General features: G+C 45.3%; 1 protein-coding gene across 1 annotated transcript; it reads right to left on the bottom strand.

Moving 5' to 3' along the window:
* Positions 1 to 511: 511 nt before the first annotated feature.
* ZNF583 (zinc finger protein 583) lies at positions 512 to 15,914 on the bottom strand. The gene is made up of 5 exons (XM_052655261.1): positions 15,827 to 15,914; positions 14,286 to 14,371; positions 7,952 to 8,078; positions 7,651 to 7,746; positions 512 to 2,558 (listed from the first exon to the last, which is right to left on the bottom strand). Exons 2-5 carry the CDS (start codon positions 14,292 to 14,294, stop codon positions 1,099 to 1,101), a joined length of 1,692 nt encoding a protein of 563 aa, XP_052511221.1. The 5' UTR covers positions 14,295 to 14,371; positions 15,827 to 15,914; the 3' UTR covers positions 512 to 1,098.
* Between the last annotated feature and the right edge of the window lie 2,587 nt (positions 15,915 to 18,501).

Below are 18,501 nucleotides of genomic sequence, written 5' to 3' on the forward strand. Positions count from 1 at the left end.
TTTCTTTTCCCTCTGGTCTTGGAATTGCAGCTTAGAACCTAACACCTTTTCTATTTAAATGACATGGATTTAACATGATTCATCTACCTAGAATTAGGAACGCTGTTAAATTTTGTTTTCTAATCTTCTTTGGTTATTGATCTTTTAAAGTTTTCTGTCTTTTGAGGACTATAGTGCCTTTGTTTAAATGTAAATGATGAATAAATCTCAGTAAATTTTACTTATTACAATTGATGTTGTAATAACATCTGGTTTCTTAAAACTGAATATATAATGAAGTTAGTTTTTCTTATCAACAAAATCATATTTCCATGTTTGTACTGAAACAGGAGCCGTCATCTTAACTCTGTCATCATGAACTCCAACATTAACTCTACTGTGTTGGATACCCTTTTCACTCAGCTTCAGAACAAGGGCTGCTCTTTTACTCAAAAATCTATAGTCTCCTGGGTCTTGAGCTGTTTTGTTATTTCACCAATAATCACTGCTAAGATGATCAGGTCTTCTTTGTATACAGTTACCTTTTTATTTTACATTAATATTTATTGATTATGCTAGGCACTGTGCTGAGCAATTTACATGCATTATCTCATTTAATCCTCCCATTAACTTTTGAGGTAGTACCATTATTATTTCTATAATAGAAATAAAAAGACAAGATGCTTACAAGGAACAAAATGTTTCTCCAGAATTAGAGGGCTAGAAGATGGAACATTAAGAACTGGAACCCCAATCTAGTTGTTGCTGCAATATGAATTCTGAATTTTGATCAGTAGCCCAGGAATGAGACAGTCACAGGAAATGGGACTCTGAAATGTAAAGTGGGACAAGGTATTGGGGGGCAGGGGTCTTTTAGGCTATTTTGAGTGATGTGCACCTTGACCTAAGCCCTATGGGATGCCAGTGAACGGTTTTAATGAAGAAGTGATATAGTCAGACTCTTTAAATACAAGTTTGACTGCAGTATGGATTACTAACAGGAATACAGGGGGATGGGTTAGAAAGCCCTTCCCATAGTCTGTGTCAAATAGATTATCGTGTATTGGACAAACACTGACAGAATGGAAATGGATTAATGGAGTCAGATTCAAGGCATATTTAGGAGATAAAGCCTACAGGTCTTGGCAGCTGACTGGGCATAGAGGCTGAGGGGGAGGAAAGAGTCAAGAATGATTCCATAGTGTGGATTCTCTCATGATGAGCAAGGTGTGCTCGCTGCCTGAAAGATTTCCTGCAGTCCTTACATTCATAGGGTCTTTCTCCTGTATGAATTCTCTGATGTAGAGTTAGAGACCCACTGTAGCTAAAGGCTTTCCCACAAATGTTACATTCGTAAGGTTTCTCTCCAGTATGAATTCGCTGATGCTGAGCAAGGCCTGCATTCTGGCTAAACGTTTTCCTACATTCCTTACACATGTAAGGTTTCTCTCCGGTATGACTTCTCTGATGTTGTGCAAGTGACGAACTGTTGCTAAAGGCCTTCCCACATTCGATACACTCATAGGGTTTCTCTCCAGTGTGAACCCTCTGATGTTGATCAAGGTACGCGATCTGGCTGAAGGCTTTCCTACATACTTTACATTCATAAGGTTTCTCTCCAGTGTGAACCCTCTGGTGTTGAGCAAGGTGTGCATACTGGCTGAAGGTTTTCCTACATTCCTTACATTCATAGGGTCTCTCTCCTGTATGAATTCTCTGATGTACAATTAGGTATCCACGATGGCTAAAGGCTTTCGCACACACATGACACACATAAGGTTTCTCTCCGGTGTGAATTCTCTGATGCTGAGCAAGAAATGAACCATTACTAAAGGCCTTTCCACACTCAATACATTCAAAAGGTCTCTCTCCAGTATGAACTCTCTGGTGTTGAGTCAGATGTGCAATCTGGCTGAAGGCTTTTTTACACTCTTTACACTGATAAGGTTTCTCTCCAGTGTGAACTCTCTGGTGTTGAGCAAGGTGGGCATTCTGGCTGAAGGCTTTCCTGCATTCCTTACATTCATAGGGTTTCTCTCCAGTGTGGATTCTCTTATGTTGAGCTAGGTTTGCACTCTGACTGAAGGTTTTCCCACATTCGACACACGCGTAGGGCTTCTCTCCAGTATGAATTCTCTGATGAAGAGTGAGAGATGAGCTCTGGTTGAACACCTTCTCACATTCATTACATTTCAAGAGTTTCTTTTCTACATAGACTTTCTTACGTTTCATCTCGACAGGTTTTTTCCGGTAACTTCTCTTTTGTGGCTCATGCTTATTACGTTTCTGCTTTATATCAAAGATTGTATCCTGATGGAAAGTTTGCCAGGACTTAGTATATTCATTACTGTGATCCTCATTTCGGATTTCTCCGTGAGTGATGATCAGCTGACTAGCATGTACCTCCCGAGTTCCCAACTGGTTCTTAAACCAGTCCGTCCTTTTAGAGTCCCCTCTCCAACTGGAGCAGTTGAGGTTATAACTAAGATGGCTTCTTCCCATCATGATTACTTTGGATGATTCTTCATAAATAACTTGCTTTGATGGAAACTCCTTGTTTTTAAATGCATACTCCCAGTCTACAAGATATCAAGAAAACAGACATCTTTTGTATTTATGTATTAGGAAAGAACTTCTAAAACACAGACTGGTGAATGAACTACATGCATAAGTTCAAGGATGTAATAGCTGGTAAATGCAATCTAATGAGATTATAAGGAATGAAAATATAGGAAAATTCATTAAGAAAATACCTCATGCATAACTATTAAGGTAACCGTCAGAAAATCACAATCATTATATATATATATTCATATTAATATAAGTCTGCAAACACCCTTCCTCTCTTGCCCTCAGGTTAGCCTGCATTCAAGGTAAGTTCGTTAGCTTTAAAAAAAAATTCATGTCAGTGTGGCTAAAAAAAAATCTATTAGATCCCCACATCCCAAAACACACGAAGTGTCACTAATTATCATGGAAGTGTCAGTCACTCAGTTGTGTCTCACTCTTTGCTACCCCAGGGACTGTAGCCCGCCAGGCTCCTCTGTCCATGAGATTCTCCAGGCAAGAATACTGGAGTGGGTTGCCATTTCCTTCTCCAGGGGATCTTCCCGACCCAGGGACTGAACTTGTGTCTCCTGCATTGCAGGTGGATTCTTTACTGTCTTGAGCCACCAGGGAACCCTATTAATTGCCACAGGCTATATATAAAACTCTATGGTTAAACTTTAGCAGTCTGAAAGCAGACTTCCTGAGTATCATTTTCTGTGTGATATGTTCCAAACAAGTGTAAATTTTTAGCTGATACTCAAGCTAAGATGCCTTCCTATTGAAGTAAGTTTGTATCAAATTGTTGGTTTTATTAATCTGCCATAGGCCTTTATTTGCCTTATCTTTTCCATTCCTAAATCAAATCACCTGTTACTCTGTTCAAGACTTTCCAATGGTTTCTCACCTTATTTGTAGTAAAACCAGACTTCCTATTATGATTTACAAAAGCAATATAGCACAGAAACATAAACGTAAAATGGTACAAAATTATAGCAAATAAAATCCAGGAAAATATGAAAGCATAATCCTGACCAAGTGGAGTTCATCCCACGAATGCAAGGTTGGTTTCATATATGAAAATCAGTATAATTCACCACATTAACAGATTAAAGATGGAAATCATATGGTTGTTTCAATCAGTGTAAAAGTATTTTACTAAATTTAACATGTTTATTATGAAAATTGTCAGCAAAGTAGGAATAGAAAGGAACTTTCTCAAGCTGATAAAGGGCATCTAAGAAATATCTGTAACAACTTATTGGTGAAAGAGTGAATACATTTAAGACTGAGAACAGTGCAAGTATATTTGCTCTTAACCAATGCTATTCAACAGTACAAGAAATCCTAGGTATTTCCATAAGAAATAAAGTTGTATTTGCAGATAACATAACTTTTCATGCCTTCCCTGGTAGCTCAGTTGGTAAAGAATCTGCCTGCAATGCAGGAGACCCTGGATCGATTCCTGGGTTGGGAAGATCTGTTGGAGAAGGGATAGGCTACCCACTCCAGTGTTCTTGGGCTTCCCCAGTTGCTCAGCTGGTCAAGAATCTGCCTGAAATGCAGGAGACCTGGATTTGATCCCTGGGTTGGGAAGATCCCCTGGAGAAGTGAACAGATACTCACTCCAGTATTCTGGCCTGGAGAATTCCATGGACTATACAGAGAGTCGGACACGACTGATCACATATGCACACATTACTGGAAAAAACTTATATCTAAAGAATTATGTATCTTATATCCATAAAACTATATCCCTTTTTATATAGATATATAAATATAATACTTATAAGAAGCCACTACACTGGATATGACAAAACACTGCTAATAGAAAGTAAGACTGTAAAAAATGGCTAAATTTCAGGAATTGGAAAACAATGATATTAGGATGTCAATGATAAAACAATGATATTAGTTCCCTCTAAATTGATACATAGATTCAACACAATCCCAAACAAAACCCCAGCAGGATTTTTAGGTAGAAATGCTCAACTTCATTCTAGAATTTATATAGAAATGCAAATGATCTATTAAAATAGTCAAAGTGATTTTACAAATTCAACTGATGTCAAAATTTACTATAAAGCTACAGTAATCAGGACAGTCTGGTACTGGTGAAAGGACAGACATATATAGATCAATGGAAAAGAGTTCAGAACTTAACCCATACATATATGGCCACCTGATTTTCAACCTAGATACCAAAAAGACAATATAATGGGGAAGGGAAAGTCTTTAAAAAAGGGTACCAGAGCAACTGTATCTGAAAAACAGCAACAGACTCATACAGAGAACACACTGTGGTTGCCGAGGGGGAGGGGAGGAGGGGGAGGGAAGAATCAGGAGTTTGAGACCAGCGGATGCAAACTATCATACAGGATGGACAAACAAGGCCCCCCTGTAGAGCACAGGGGGCTACGTATGCGTAGCCCTGAGTCATTCTGCTGTATAGCTGAAATTAACAAGCACTGTAAATAGCTTTACTTCAATAACATCATTAAAAAATAATAATAAACCTCAAACGATATGGTGAGGATATGGAGCACACCTGGGAGGCTACTACAATGCTGATGGGAATGAAAATACCATCTCCTTGGAAAACTAAAGTTATACATATTCCTGTCATATGACTCAGTTTTTCCACTTTTTTTCAAAGCTGGTATTAAAAAAAATTTTTTTTAATCGGCATATAATCGCTTTACTGTGTTGTGCAAGCTTCTGCTGTACAGCAAAGTACAACGACATGTGTACATATATCCCCTCCCTCTTGAGCTTTCTTCCCACAACCCCCACCCCATTTCTCCACTTTGAGATATTTACCTAAGAGAAACGAAAATGTGTGTCCATACAAAGTCCTGTACGTGACCACTTCATATCACCCCCACTGGAAACAACTCAAAGGTGCATCAGTATGTGAGCGGCAAAACAAAAATGTGGACCATCCGCACAGTAGACGGACACTCAGCAACAAAAGGGGTGAGTTAATCACACATGCAACACTGTGACTTTCAAAATAAATTCTGATAGTGAAGTAAACCCAACTGAATAGTATGATTCCATTTAGCTTAAAGGCAAACTAATCTAAAACGACAAAGGTTAGTTTGGAGCCAGAGTGGAGAAGAATGGAAAAGGCACAAGCTATCTTCTGGGGTGATGGAAACATTTTGTGTCTTATTGCAGTGATGGTTTCATGGATGTATACAGCTGTCAGAACTCACCACACTATAATTCACATAAATGCAATTTACTGTCTATAAAGTTAAGAAAAAGTATGGATGGAAACAAAGACTAAGTAAAGACAGACTTCAGTGACATAAAGTAAAACGCAAGTAACGAGCTCTTTACACTGAAAATACTCTAACTTGGAACCTATAGAACAGTTTTAAAATATGTTAGGTCATATAAAATCCTCAACTCGTTAGAAAATAGAATTAGTAGTAATTGCTATCCTGATCAAATATGATAAAACAATTTGATCAAAATACAGTAAAACCAGAAAACTTTCTGTTAAACAACTGTTATGTAAATGGGAATTAAAAGAAAAGTTGTCTAGGAAATAGAAATAAGAAAACCACTAAATATCAAATACAGCTGAAACTATATTAAGAGGAAATTAAAACCTCTAATAATTTCATTAGTGAATTAAGAGACAATGAAATAATAGTTTAAGCTTTTTTCAGTTTTTTAGCATGTTTCCAAAAAATGGAAACAAAGTAAGCCTAAGAAATAAATAGTAAAAAGAAAAACCAAAGATAGAGAATTAGAAAAGGGGAGAATGATGAAGCTATATTTTATATTTAACAGATATAGCCAGAAGCTGGAATTTAAAAATAAATAAGCAAAACTGATTAATGAGTAGCAACCTAACAACTAAAAAAATTAGCTATATAAAATAAGAAAGTGGGATATTTTATACTACAGTTCAAAACAAAAAGAACTCTAAGCGATTATTACGGAGAAGGCAATGGCACCTCACTCCAGTACTCTTGCCTGGAAAATCCCATGGACGGAGGAGCCTGGTGGGCTATAGTCCATGAGGTCGCTAAGAGTCAGACACGACTGAGCAACTTCCCTTTCACTTTTCACTTTCCTGCACTGGAGAAGGAAATGGCAACCCACTCCAGTGTTCTTGCCTGGAGAATCCCAGGGACGGGGGAGCCTGGTAGGAGGCCGTCTGCAGGGTCGTACAGAGTCGGACACGACTGACGTGACTCAGCGGCAGCAGCAGCAAGCAATTATTATGCTCAGGTTCATGGAAATAAACCTGATAACCATCTAGGAAAATTAAAATTTATATAATTTAACCCAAGGAGGAAGCTATTGGGAGGCCACTTTACCAGAGGACACTGAGAAGGCTATCAAAGGTCTACTTCCCCACAGAGGCCCTGGTAGAGTTTTTCTTCCCAACTCTAAGACTGCTGACCGCATTCCTTCCCACTAACATCTAATCAGACTGTCTTCCTAGCCTCCTTCCCTCCAGTGGTATGCACTTCTTCACCAGGAAATCTTCCCGTCAGGTAAGTCTCTTTCTGTCCTAAGTCAAATTCATCTTTTCTTCTACAGACCTGTTCTTCCTTTTGACTTGTTTCTGTTAAATGCTATCACCTCCCAGTTACCCAGACTTGAAGAAAATACCACCAGAAGTATTTTTCCTGTGATGGTTTATAAACATCAGAATAATCCTAAAAATTTAATAGGATGATTTTCTCAAAGTGGAAAACTGAATCCTGGTAAGAGATTCAGTGAATAAATAAATGAATCAGTCCTTCAGTCTAAAAGGAATGAATGAGTGAAAAGGAAAGAAAATGCACTGCTGCGTCTAGATGTTTGAACACAGGATTGGAGCAACTTGTGTAAGACTGAAAGGCAAAGACAAGGAGACGCCGCGACATTTGGATCCAGAGGACAGGAGGGGGTTATCTGAGTGGACAGTGCTGTGTGAGGGAGTGAATCCGAGGAGAGTGTCGTTTGGGAGCTCAGGCCAGAGACACCTCTGCCCCTTCGCAGGCCTGCAGCCCTTTGACGGTGCCCAGGAAGCGAAGCGTCAGTTAGGAGCTGGACTTTGCAGACTAGCGGAGCTTTTCCTGGCAGGGGCCTCTCCAGCCCTGGGTCTCACTCACTCACCAGGGCACGCTCCCCTCGGCTCCTCCTCCTCCACCATCCAGGGCGCCTTTCCTTGCTCCAGTAATGAGATCACATCTGGCTTAGAGACCGAAACTCCTGCTCACAAGAAATAAAAAGGGGAGTTAGCCAGGCCCATCAGTCAGATCAGGCTGCTTGGTCACTGGGAAGGGGAGGGAGCTGAGGCCGACTCTACAAAGCTACACTCATCTGGGGGAGCAGCAGGGAGGTGCAGCAGAGGCTCCCCAAAGGTGGCACTGGGAAGCAGCCTCCGTGCGGATTCCGCCTTACAGGGAGACCTCACCCAGCGATACCAGGCTCCTGTAGTTGTCCAGCATCACCGTCCTGTACAGACTCCTCTGAGCAGGGTTCAGCCATTCCCACTCCTCTTGGGAGAAATCGACAGCCACGTCCCCAAATGTCACCAGATCCTGAAATGACACAGACACGGTCCTGCTCAGCCAGTGTTCTTACCCTCACATGAGCACAGTTTAAAAAGTTAGACTGCCTGTGTTCTTAGACAGAAATACTGCATATAGGGAGCTTCCCTGTCAGGATCTTGGGGTCTGAGCAACACGACTTCTCTGTGCTTAGTCTTGATATTCTGTCATGGAAAGTACACAATTTCAGAGACTCTGTACTGATGGAGAAAAGACAGAAGTGAAAACTGGCAAGAACAGAACACTGTAAACAATCAAATGTGAAATAATTCAGTACTCACTACATGCTAGAGCATTTCTCAGTGTGGAAAATCAGGACAGACTGCTGCTGCTGCTAAGTCGCTCCAGTCGTGTCCAACTCTGTGCGACCCCAGAGATGGCAGCCCACCAGGCTCCCCCGTCCCTGGGATTCTCCAGGCAAGGACACTGGAGTGGGTTGCCATTTCCTTCTCCAATGCATGAAAGTGAAAAGTGAAAGTGAAGTCGCTCAGTCGTGTCCCACTCTTCGAGACCCCATGGACTGATGCGTACCAGGCTCCTCCATCCATGGGATTTTCCAGGCAAGAGTACTGGAGTGGGGTGCCATTGCCTTCTAGAGCAGTGAAAAAAGGCCTCAAGGAGGAGGCAGAAACATGAGTTATGCTCAATTTTTATGTGCATTTTCCCAAATTAAGCAATTGAATGATCAATGTTCCAGCTATATCAATTAGGGATATATAAAAATATATTTGATGCTTACTGTATTGGTACTCTAAAATTACATACAAATAAAAGCAGTAAAGAAGTTTTATGGTGATTTTGCAAAAATATAACTTAAATGTATGCCATTACAGAGAACAGTCAGGAACAACAGAAGATTACCTAACAGCTCTTGGTAACATCACTAAGTTTCAAAGACAGTTGTTAACTTATCATAAGCCCTAAAAGACAAGAGTAACAGTAATTTTAACCACTATTATGTTAAATAGGGAACATTTCAAAGGTGATAATGCAGTGCGTCACAAAACACCTACAGCTCTCACTAGAGAAACACACCCAGTTGTGCACACCTAGTGAACAAGAGTTTCTGAAATGTTACCACATAGCTCTCAAATACCATGGTTAAATTAAGGATCTTTGTAACATGAAATAAGACCTAGTCTGCTTCCCCCAAATTAAGAAAATACGGATTCTTCCTAATGCGGTAAGTCCGCTCCAGACTTAATTTTTTTTGGCTGTATGATCTGGTATGTGCTTCACAGGTTTGGCACATCACAGAGCAAAACCTACCCTTAAGCTGAGCTGACACGCAGCTGCCCTCAACGGCACACACCCAAACAGCTGAGCCGACCTGTCAGATACTGAAATCTTTCCACGCTGGCTGGTGAACAGCAGCTGCAGGGAGCCCTGCTGGCGGCCATCCTCCCCACAGTCCAGTAGGGAGGGGACCGCCCGCCCTGCATCAGCGTCCAGGACCCCATGGGGGTAAGTTCTGGATGTGTCCTGGCCAGAGGGGTTGTCAAATAGGAATGTCACTCCTATTAATGTGCCTCCTGACAGAGTAGTAATACCCTTACTGAAGATGCATTTAAGCCTATCAGTGATGCTACACAGAAACATTTTTAATGGGAAGAAAAAAAAAGAGTCAGTATATGAATAACTGAGTAATGGACAAAAACGTTAAGGAAGCTACAAGTGAAGTTAAAGGACACCACGAAACATCAGTTATGTTTATCAGCTTCTATCTTACGTGCTTCCATCTCAGAAACAACTTAATAAAAGGAAATCTGGGAAGTGAGTGAGAGCGTCAAGGAAAGGAACACAGGTTGGGTTTAAAAGATGAAACTTGTGCTAGATAGGGCTGGGCACCACCAATCATAAATTCTATTAAAACTCAACCACTTCAACACACTCTTTAAAACTGTGTGCAAAAAAAGATGTTCCACACACCATGTTTTCTATAGTAGAGGCCAGGCAGGTTTTGCCCGGTAAACTTCTTACGTTTTTTTTACTTGCACACATAAACAAATGGATCTGGGTTTTGATGATCTGGTTGACATTTTCCTCTTAGCCAATGAGATCTGAATACTTTCCAAATGTCTTTATTTTGATTCTATAAAACAGGAATCTTAGACCATGTTGTCACCTTATTAAGCTCAGGAAATACTGTCTGGAGAGAGCCCTCAGGATGGCACAGCAGCAAGACATGAAGCCCACCTTCTCCCACAAACACGAAAGTGACGGGATGCTCCCAGCAGCGAGAGAAGAGCAGAGAGTTAATCGCAAGGACACCCCCACGCGGCTCTCAGGTGACTTCTCTGCAGAAACACTGCAGGACGGAAGGGACTGGAAAGATATGTTCAAAGACTTGAAAGGGAAAAACTTGCAGCCTAGGCTACTCTTATCACAAGATTATTTAGAATAGAAGAACAAATTTTTAAAAGAAAGAAAATACTGCCTGGTATTTCTACTCACAGTGATTTTTTTTCCCCTTTCTAAGTTAAAAACTCAGAAGTCCTAACCCCCAACATCTACCTACCTCCTAGAAGCAGTCAAAATGCACAGTTAGTATGTATTTGTTCAGGTTCCCTTACACAGACATATCTATGATTACATATTCATTTTCTGATAACATCACTCTTACATTATTATCAATACATAATGTAAATCAGCCATATCTGATTTACTAACCCCTTGATTATTTTCAATTATGTTAGTCTTAATTTTTCACTATGATGTTACAAAGGTCTCTAGTTATTGTCTTAAAATATATTCCTAAAAGTTCCTCTCTCCATTAAGACTAGGATTTCCCAACTTAACATCAGAAAAAAGTTTAAGTTACACTATTCTGGTCTAGTCAGAAAAGGACGTAATGAAAAAAAAAAAAAAAATCAGGTTGGGACTGAAGTTCTGACCTGTAGTCAAAGAAATACTAATAAAAGGTTTTCAGGTAGGAGGAAAATGGAATGCAATGAAAAATAAGGAACACGGAAGCACTGTAGCACAGGAAGAAACTCAGAGCCCCGAGGCAAGAACTAAGTATAACTACTGCTGCTGCTGCTGCTGCTGCTGCTGTGTCGCTTCAGTCGTGCCTGACTCTGCGACCCCATGGACGGCAGCCCACAGGCTCCCCCGCCCCCGGGAGTCTCCAGGCCGGGCACTGGAGCGGCGCGCCGCCGCCCGCGTGACCGAGCGCTGGTTGAGGTACTGCTTGCTGAGAAAGCGGCAGAAGTACCGACTGTAGGAGGAGGATCGCAGACGGAAGAAAGATGATCGTCACAGTAAGAAGTAGTGGATACACATCATCCTGAAGTGGCCACTAAGAGTGATAGCCTGGCTGTGAGAGCAGAGGAAAAATAGAACATAGACTGTTTCAGGAGAGGCTTCCCAGGTGGCCAGTATACGAGACACGAGTTCAATCCCTGGGTCGGAAGATCCCCTGGAGGAGGGCAAGGCAACCCGCTCCAGTACTCCTGCCTGGAGAATCGCATGGACAGAGGAGCCCGGCGGGCCACAGCCCACAGGGTCGCGGAGTCGGATGCGACGTACTGACTGAGCACAACCACGAGAGGCGCACTTCAAACATCCCATCGTTAGGGGCAGAGGCTCTCAAAAACTGCATCAAAACCATCAGTGGCCTCAATAAAAATGCGGCTTCCTGGGCCCCATCACGAGAGGCTGCGATGCACCTCGGAGCACGGGGCCGATGGGCTTTGTCTGTCCCATGTCACACGCCCTCTGCCGCCTCCCATCGCCAGCTCACAGGCAGCGGGAGAGACGCTGCGTGCTGGCTCTTGCTGCCCGGGCCTCAAACATTCATTCTTTTGTTGATTTATATATTAATTTGGCAAATATTTAGTGGATGCCTACTACCTATATTGGGAATACAAAGGTGGACAGAATATAGCCCCTCCCCTAGTGGAATTAAAATTCTGACAGAGAAAGACATTCAATATAAGGTCACACAAAGTCAGCTAATATTAAATACTATGACAGAAACAAGGTAAGGTGACAGTTACAGGGGCGTTCATAGAGGTAAACACGGCCTTCCCTGGGGGCTCAGATGGTAAAGAATCTGCCTGCAGTGCAGGAGACTGCTTCAGTCCCTGGGTCAGAAAGACCCCCTGGAGAAGGAAATGGCAACCCACTCCAGGGTTCTTGCCTGGAGAATCCCATGGACAGAGGAGCCTGGCGGGCCACAGTCCTGCTGCTGCTCCTGCTAAGTCGCTTCAGTCGTGTCCGACTCTGTGCGACCCCACAGACGGCCTCCCAACTAGGCCCCTCTGTCCATGGGATTCTCCAGGCAGGAACACTCGGGTGGGTTGCCATTCCCTTCTCCTGGGCTACAGTCCATGGGGTCACAAAGAGCCAGACACACTGAGTGACTAATTTTCACTTTTGTGTAAGATAAAGATAAAATCTTAAAAATGAGCTGAGGTTTGAACAACAGTCTACGTAAAGTGGGAGAGCTAGCCAGCCACCCTCTACGGGAGGAGAGTTACGGATGAGGACGGAGCAAATGCAAACGTGCAGGAACAGGAGCCTGGAACGCTTGAGGGACAGCAAGGCGACCAGTGAGACTGGAGCAGACAGCCGTGAAGACGGGAGGAGACGAGGTCTGAGCGCCGGGAGCTGGGCCATGTGGGACCTGAGAGGCAAGGCAAGGGCGCGGGGCCTCATTCCGTGGAGAAGTGCCGTGCTCCAGGACCCGAGCACTCTGCCCCCAGGAGCCCTTCACTCTCCTGCCACCCTTCTCTCAGCAGCCGGTGCTGACCCTCAGCAGTACAGCCTGCTGCCTCTGACAGTCACTGACGGTGACGTCTGCACACCACTCCTTCCTTGGCCTCTTTCTCCTCATTCGGAAAACAGTGTCTCAGAAAACCAGGTTACTCATAATTTTCTTCCTGGCTTTATCATTTTATGAACCTAGAAGTCTGGTGTCTAAATAGACTAGCTCCTAGCCACATGTGGTTATTTAAATCAACATTTAAAAATTAGTCCTTCAGTCACACTAGTCCATACACGCGGCTCCACAGCCCCACGAGCTAGCTGCTGCGGTGCTGGGCAGTGCAGACCCAGCGTCTCTGCCTCCAGTCACCTCGGCGATGCTCTGCGTGATAGAAACCAAAGGTGTAGCAGTCTGTAGTTTTATTTTTATATTTAATCTACAGAATGTTTTTAGCGTCAAAGTATGAGGAAGAAAAAAATTTCAAGTGAACGTCCAGTCCTTCTCTGATTTAAAATATCATTACACTATCATATAAGAAACTAGTAGACAGTAAATTCCATGAAGACAGTATCTGTTTCACCACAGTGTTGCCAGCATTTAATATACAGTAAGTCTTTAATAACTATACGTTCAGTGAGTGAGTAAGTATTTTCCCTTTGTACTCGTAGCTGTTTCTGGACGTTATGTGCTGATCTTATTTCTCTGGCTCCCATTCGATATTATTTACTGATTTTGTTATTATAGATGTAAGCAGCCACTTTTTAACGTATAGTCAATATTCCCTCCTACCAGTCTCCTTTTTCAAAAAATGTCCTGCAGTTTTCCATATTAACTCTACTAATCTTCACTGAATGACGCAGAATATTCGGTCTGTGGCCTGATGCTAACTCAGGATATCCCATTACTCCCGTGGAGTACTACTCGTTAATGCTCACCCAGTGCCTGAAGAAAACTCCTGCCCCAGCTGACCCACTCTTTAATGCTCAAGACACAGCAAATCCCACTCCTCAAAACCACCCTGAGCAAGAGACCCTGTCCTGCGCCACAGCTGAGACTTCCCCAGCAGGCCCTGCCTACTCTCAGACTCAGCTCTGTGGAGCAGCTCAAAACTGCTGATCACATCTTAGCACCCACTTTGACCTCAATGAATCAAGTCCCTCCAGCGAAGATTTTCATATTCCACCAAGGAGTGTATTTGGCCTCTTAAGACCTCCCAACTGAACACCTCACCCACAGCAAGTGCTAAACTGTCTCTTGAATAGAAGATGAAAATTCTGGCTGAGGGGGCGGTGGGGAGGGAAAGGAAGCGCACTGTGCTAGGGGTGGTGGTAGGGGGGTAATCTTTCATTAGATTGGAGAACATGAGGACCAGGTCACTGAATGACTGGAACTTCACTAGAGTGGGGAATTTCAGAAGAAAAGCAAAATGTCCATGTAAAATCTGAAAAAAAAAACAAGGCATTTAGATAAGAGAAGAAATATTACCTTACCTCGGACATGGCTTTAAGAAATTAAGACAGCTCTTCTGCCCTCCTCCTTCTGGCTCCTCTCTGAGCAGTGTTCAGAGAAAACACAGCTGGAGAGGGAGGAAGAAAACATAAAATGCCAGGCCTGCCCCAGGCTCTCAGCACCGTCCGCTGAGCAAGTCTCCTTCCTTCTCGCTGCCCTTCTCCCCACCACAGAAGTGAATAAGAGGCGTCACGCAACTGGCCTTTGCTGTCTAAATTCTTGCACCTACCTGCTCTAAGTACAGTCGAGTCATAGTGTTACATTAGTTTCAAGTGCTCAGCATAGTGACTCAGAGTCTTTAGAGACCATACCCCACTCAAGGGCTTCCCAGGTGGTTCCAGTGGTAAAGAACCCGCCCAACAGTGCAGGAGACACAGGAGACACTTTGATCCCTGGGTCAGGAAGATCCCTGGAGGAGGAAGTGGCAACCCACTTCAGTATTCTTGCCCGGAGAATCCCACAGACAGGAGCCTGCTGGGCTACAGTCCATGGGGTCCCTAAGAGTCGGACTCGACTGCAGCGATTTAGCACGCTCATACTCCATTTAAATCTCCCACGTGCTTTAGATCTCAATATGCAACATAAACTCTCTGTGCATAAGATAGCTCCAGCACCCTTCAGAGTGGCACTGCCAAGTAAGGGGTATGTCCCCCTTCACAGTAAGGGCATTCATCAGCGAAATTATCCAAGGCTTCATGCTCAAGCAGTTGAGCCCACCTGGGATCCAGATCTGCCTCCTCAGTCTCTTCACTAGAGGATGACATTGAAATGTGTCCCCACCCTTTCTACAAAGATGAGATAAAAAGCTACAAAGTGAATGCCTCAGAGAAGCATCTTTACACAGGGTAGCCCGCACAGGGGTCGTGTGGTCGGAGGACCCTGGACCAAAGAGGACTTGCTGCTTCTGGTCCTGACTTATAAAACACACCGGAAAACCCTTCGCTCAACGTTTCTAAGAAACTTCCTCGGGGTTGGGGGGAGTGTGCAGGTGCAGGGACGTGCAGAAACAGCCACCGCAACTCCCTGTTACGAGTCACTGTCCACGGACTCCCCTGCCTTGGCGAGTTCAGCGGCAGCGGAAGGGCCTTCGGGGCCGGAGGTCAAGGCCGGCGCTCAGGGCTCTGCCCGCCGGGCCCGAGGCCGGCTCCTCCCCAGCTCTCTCTCCTCCGTGAACTCCCTCTCTCCTCCTCCATCTCGCGTCTGCCCCACTACGCGGAGCCCCCAGTCCCGGCGCGCGCGCGCACACACGCCCCGGCGCCCCTCGCGCTGGCGGCTCCCCGGGCGCAGCCTGCGGGCGCGCGGCCACGATGCCGTCTCCCGCGTCCTCACACTCTTCACACGCGGCCGCGCGCGCTCCCACGCGCAAGGTCACGCACACAGGGGCGCTGTCACGCGCTGTCACACCCGGCCAGAGCCGGTTCGCACGCCGCGACACGCTCGCTCTGCCCACACACAGGCACGCACACCCTGACCCCGGCTCCCCCGGGCCCGCCCGCCCACGCGCCCCCGCGGCACGCCTCACCCCTCCTCGCCCGGCGGCCGAGCGGCCGGGGCGGGCTCTCGACCTCGCCGCGAGCGGCGGCCTCACAAAGGGGCCGCGGCGCCCGGGCAGCCGGCCGCGGGGGCCGCCGGGAGCTGGAGTCCGGCGCCCGGCCCGGGGCGGCGCGGGGCATGCCGGGGCTGCCGGGCCCGGGCGCCGCGGCCGCCGGCCTCGTCCGCTCGCGTTGCCTCCGCCGCGCGCTCGCAGCCCCGGCCTTCCGTCCCAGGGCCGACGCGGCCCGGCCCAGCCCTCAGGCCGGCGGACCCTTCGCCCCGCCGCCGAGCCCGCGCAGACCTGGAGGGCCGGCGTGATCTGCGCAGGCGCGCCTCGCTCGCAGCGCCTAGGCGTCCAGAAGCGCGGGCGGCGCGCGGCGGCGGCGCTGTGGGGCGCACGCGCAGTGTGGCCGTGCGGGCGCCGCAGGTGGGGCTCCGGGCCGGCGCTGCGCGAACGGCGGCGGCGGGGCTGGGTGTGCGGGCCCCGGAGCGCGCCGGGGCTCGGGGCTCTTCCTGCGTCCCCGCCGTCCTCCCGATCCCTTCATTTGCCACTTACTGAGGGGCTACTGGGTGCCAAGCAGGGCTTCCCACATGGCTCAGTGGCGAAGAATCCGCCTGCCAATGCGGAAGACCTGGGTTCCACCCCTGGGTCCGGGAGATCTCCTGGAGGACGGCGTGGCAACCCACCCCAGTGTTGTTCCCTGGAGAATCCCATGGACAGAGGAGCCTGGCGGGCTAGAGTCTGGCAGCACTGAGCGACCAAGGACAGCACGGGTCGCCGAGCACTGTTGCAGGCGCTGGGGCCGCAACTAGGAACGTGCCAAAATCCCCATCCGCGGAGCTGAGGTTCCAGCGTGGGAGAAATTTAACAGGAAAAAAAAAAGATACCGATAAATACCGGGAATTGATACACGTTATAAAGAAAAGCAGCGCACAAGGCCATTCTTTCAGCACTTTGTTCTTTTGCACCCCCTTGTTCCTCTTCAGCGTGTCTGACAATGTTCAATAAACTCCTAGCTCTCGTCCTCACAATCACGCCTCACCTTTTCTGAAACTGCGTTATAGGATGTGGAGCTTCCGAGTAACTTCTCATCAAAGGAACCAGTGACAAAACGCTGGCAATGTTTATATGGAGGAAATGTAAAAAATGCAAATGTTATACTTACAAAGATATTCAGTTCAGTTCAGTCGCTCAGTCGTGTCTGACTCTTTGCAACCGCATGAATCGCACCATGCCAGGCCTCCCTGTCCACCGCCAACTCCCAGAGTTCACTCAGATTCACGTCCATCGAGTCAGTGATGCCATCCAGCCATCTCATCTTCTGTCGTCCCCTTCTCCTGCCCCCGATCCCTCCCAGCATCAGAGTCTTTGCCAATGAGTCAACTCTTTGCCTGAGGTGGCCAAAGTACTGGAGTTTCAGCTTTAGCGTCATTCCTTCCAAAGAAATCCCAGGGCTGATCTTCAGAATGAATTGGTTGCATCTCCTTGCAGTCCAAGGGACTCTCAAGAGTCTTCTCCAACACCACAGTTCAAACGCATCAATTCTTCAGCGCTCAGCCTTCTTCACAGTCCAACTCTCACATCCATACATGATCACAGGAAAACATTGTATACAGTAATAACATCTTGAATATAAACATGGTTAAAAGTAGAGAAACAAATACATGTGTTTGAAATTATACAACTTATAACACTACTTGTGTGATACTGAAGCAACCTGTATTTCTGGGGTTTTGTTTTTGTTAAAGGGGGAATTAATCTGTTACAACTACATTAAGATTGTACTGTTGGGAAGCTGTTCCTATATATGAAAAAGTAAAAGGAACACAATCCACAAAAACTAGTTGGTTTTGTGTTTTAATGTTGAAATTCCGACTGTACCTAACCTCTGGCTTTCTGAAACAGTGCAAACATGCAAGTTAAGACATATCAATAAATGTTCAGGTTTTTGCAGCCTTTTCCACATTTCACAGATGTATGAAGAATCTTGAATGCCCATAAAGATGTATGGGCATCTTTACCCTGAAGAAAATAGGTGATAACATTTTTTTGTTTTCAACCATTACCTTTTAAGCTTCTGTTGGCAGAACCCTCTACAAAGCTTGCATCAAAATTTACTGTGACCTGCATAAAAAAACAAATTTATCATTTTCAAATCAATAATCAGCAAACATGTCTGCCTAGCATATTAAATTTAGTGGCATAATCTAAGTACATGATCTTGAGTATTAGAGTATAGAATCCGAGACAGAGGACCCATTTGCTTTGCTCTCATTGTCACAATGAAGATATATTTATTTTTTCATGGATTAATACTGGAGCAAATTTAAGTCTGTACTCTATTTTGAGTTAAATTTTATAACAAGTGTGAGGTTGAAGTTCTTTTGTTGCTGTGGATGTCCAATGGCACCAGCATTATTTGTTGAAAATGCTATGGTGCCTCCAATAAATTGCTTTTGCACCCGAACACAATTTTAAAATGGGCAAAGGATATGGACAGACATCTCTCCAAAGAATATAAACAGAAAGTCCACAAGCACTCGAAAAGATGCTCAAATCATCAGTCCTTGCTGCTGCTGCTAAGTCACTTCAGTCGTGTCCAACTCTGTGTGACCCCATAGACGGCAGCCCACCAGGCTCCCCCGTCCCTGGGATTCTCCAGG

This window comes from Budorcas taxicolor, chromosome 18 (genome assembly GCF_023091745.1).
Source record: "Budorcas taxicolor isolate Tak-1 chromosome 18, Takin1.1, whole genome shotgun sequence".
Classification (NCBI taxonomy): Eukaryota; Metazoa; Chordata; class Mammalia; order Artiodactyla; family Bovidae; genus Budorcas; species Budorcas taxicolor.

Excerpts from the sequence above, each read along its gene's own strand:
- ZNF583 (XM_052655261.1), bottom strand. Across the intron at positions 7,747-7,951 it reads CAGGAGCCTGGTATCGCTGG|GAGTTTCGGTCTCTAAGCCA; the intron begins GTGAGGTCTCCC and ends TCTTGTGAGCAG. Across the intron at positions 2,559-7,650 it reads GCCGAGGGGAGCGTGCCCTG|ACTGGGAGTATGCATTTAAA; the intron begins GTGAGTGAGTGA and ends GATATCTTGTAG.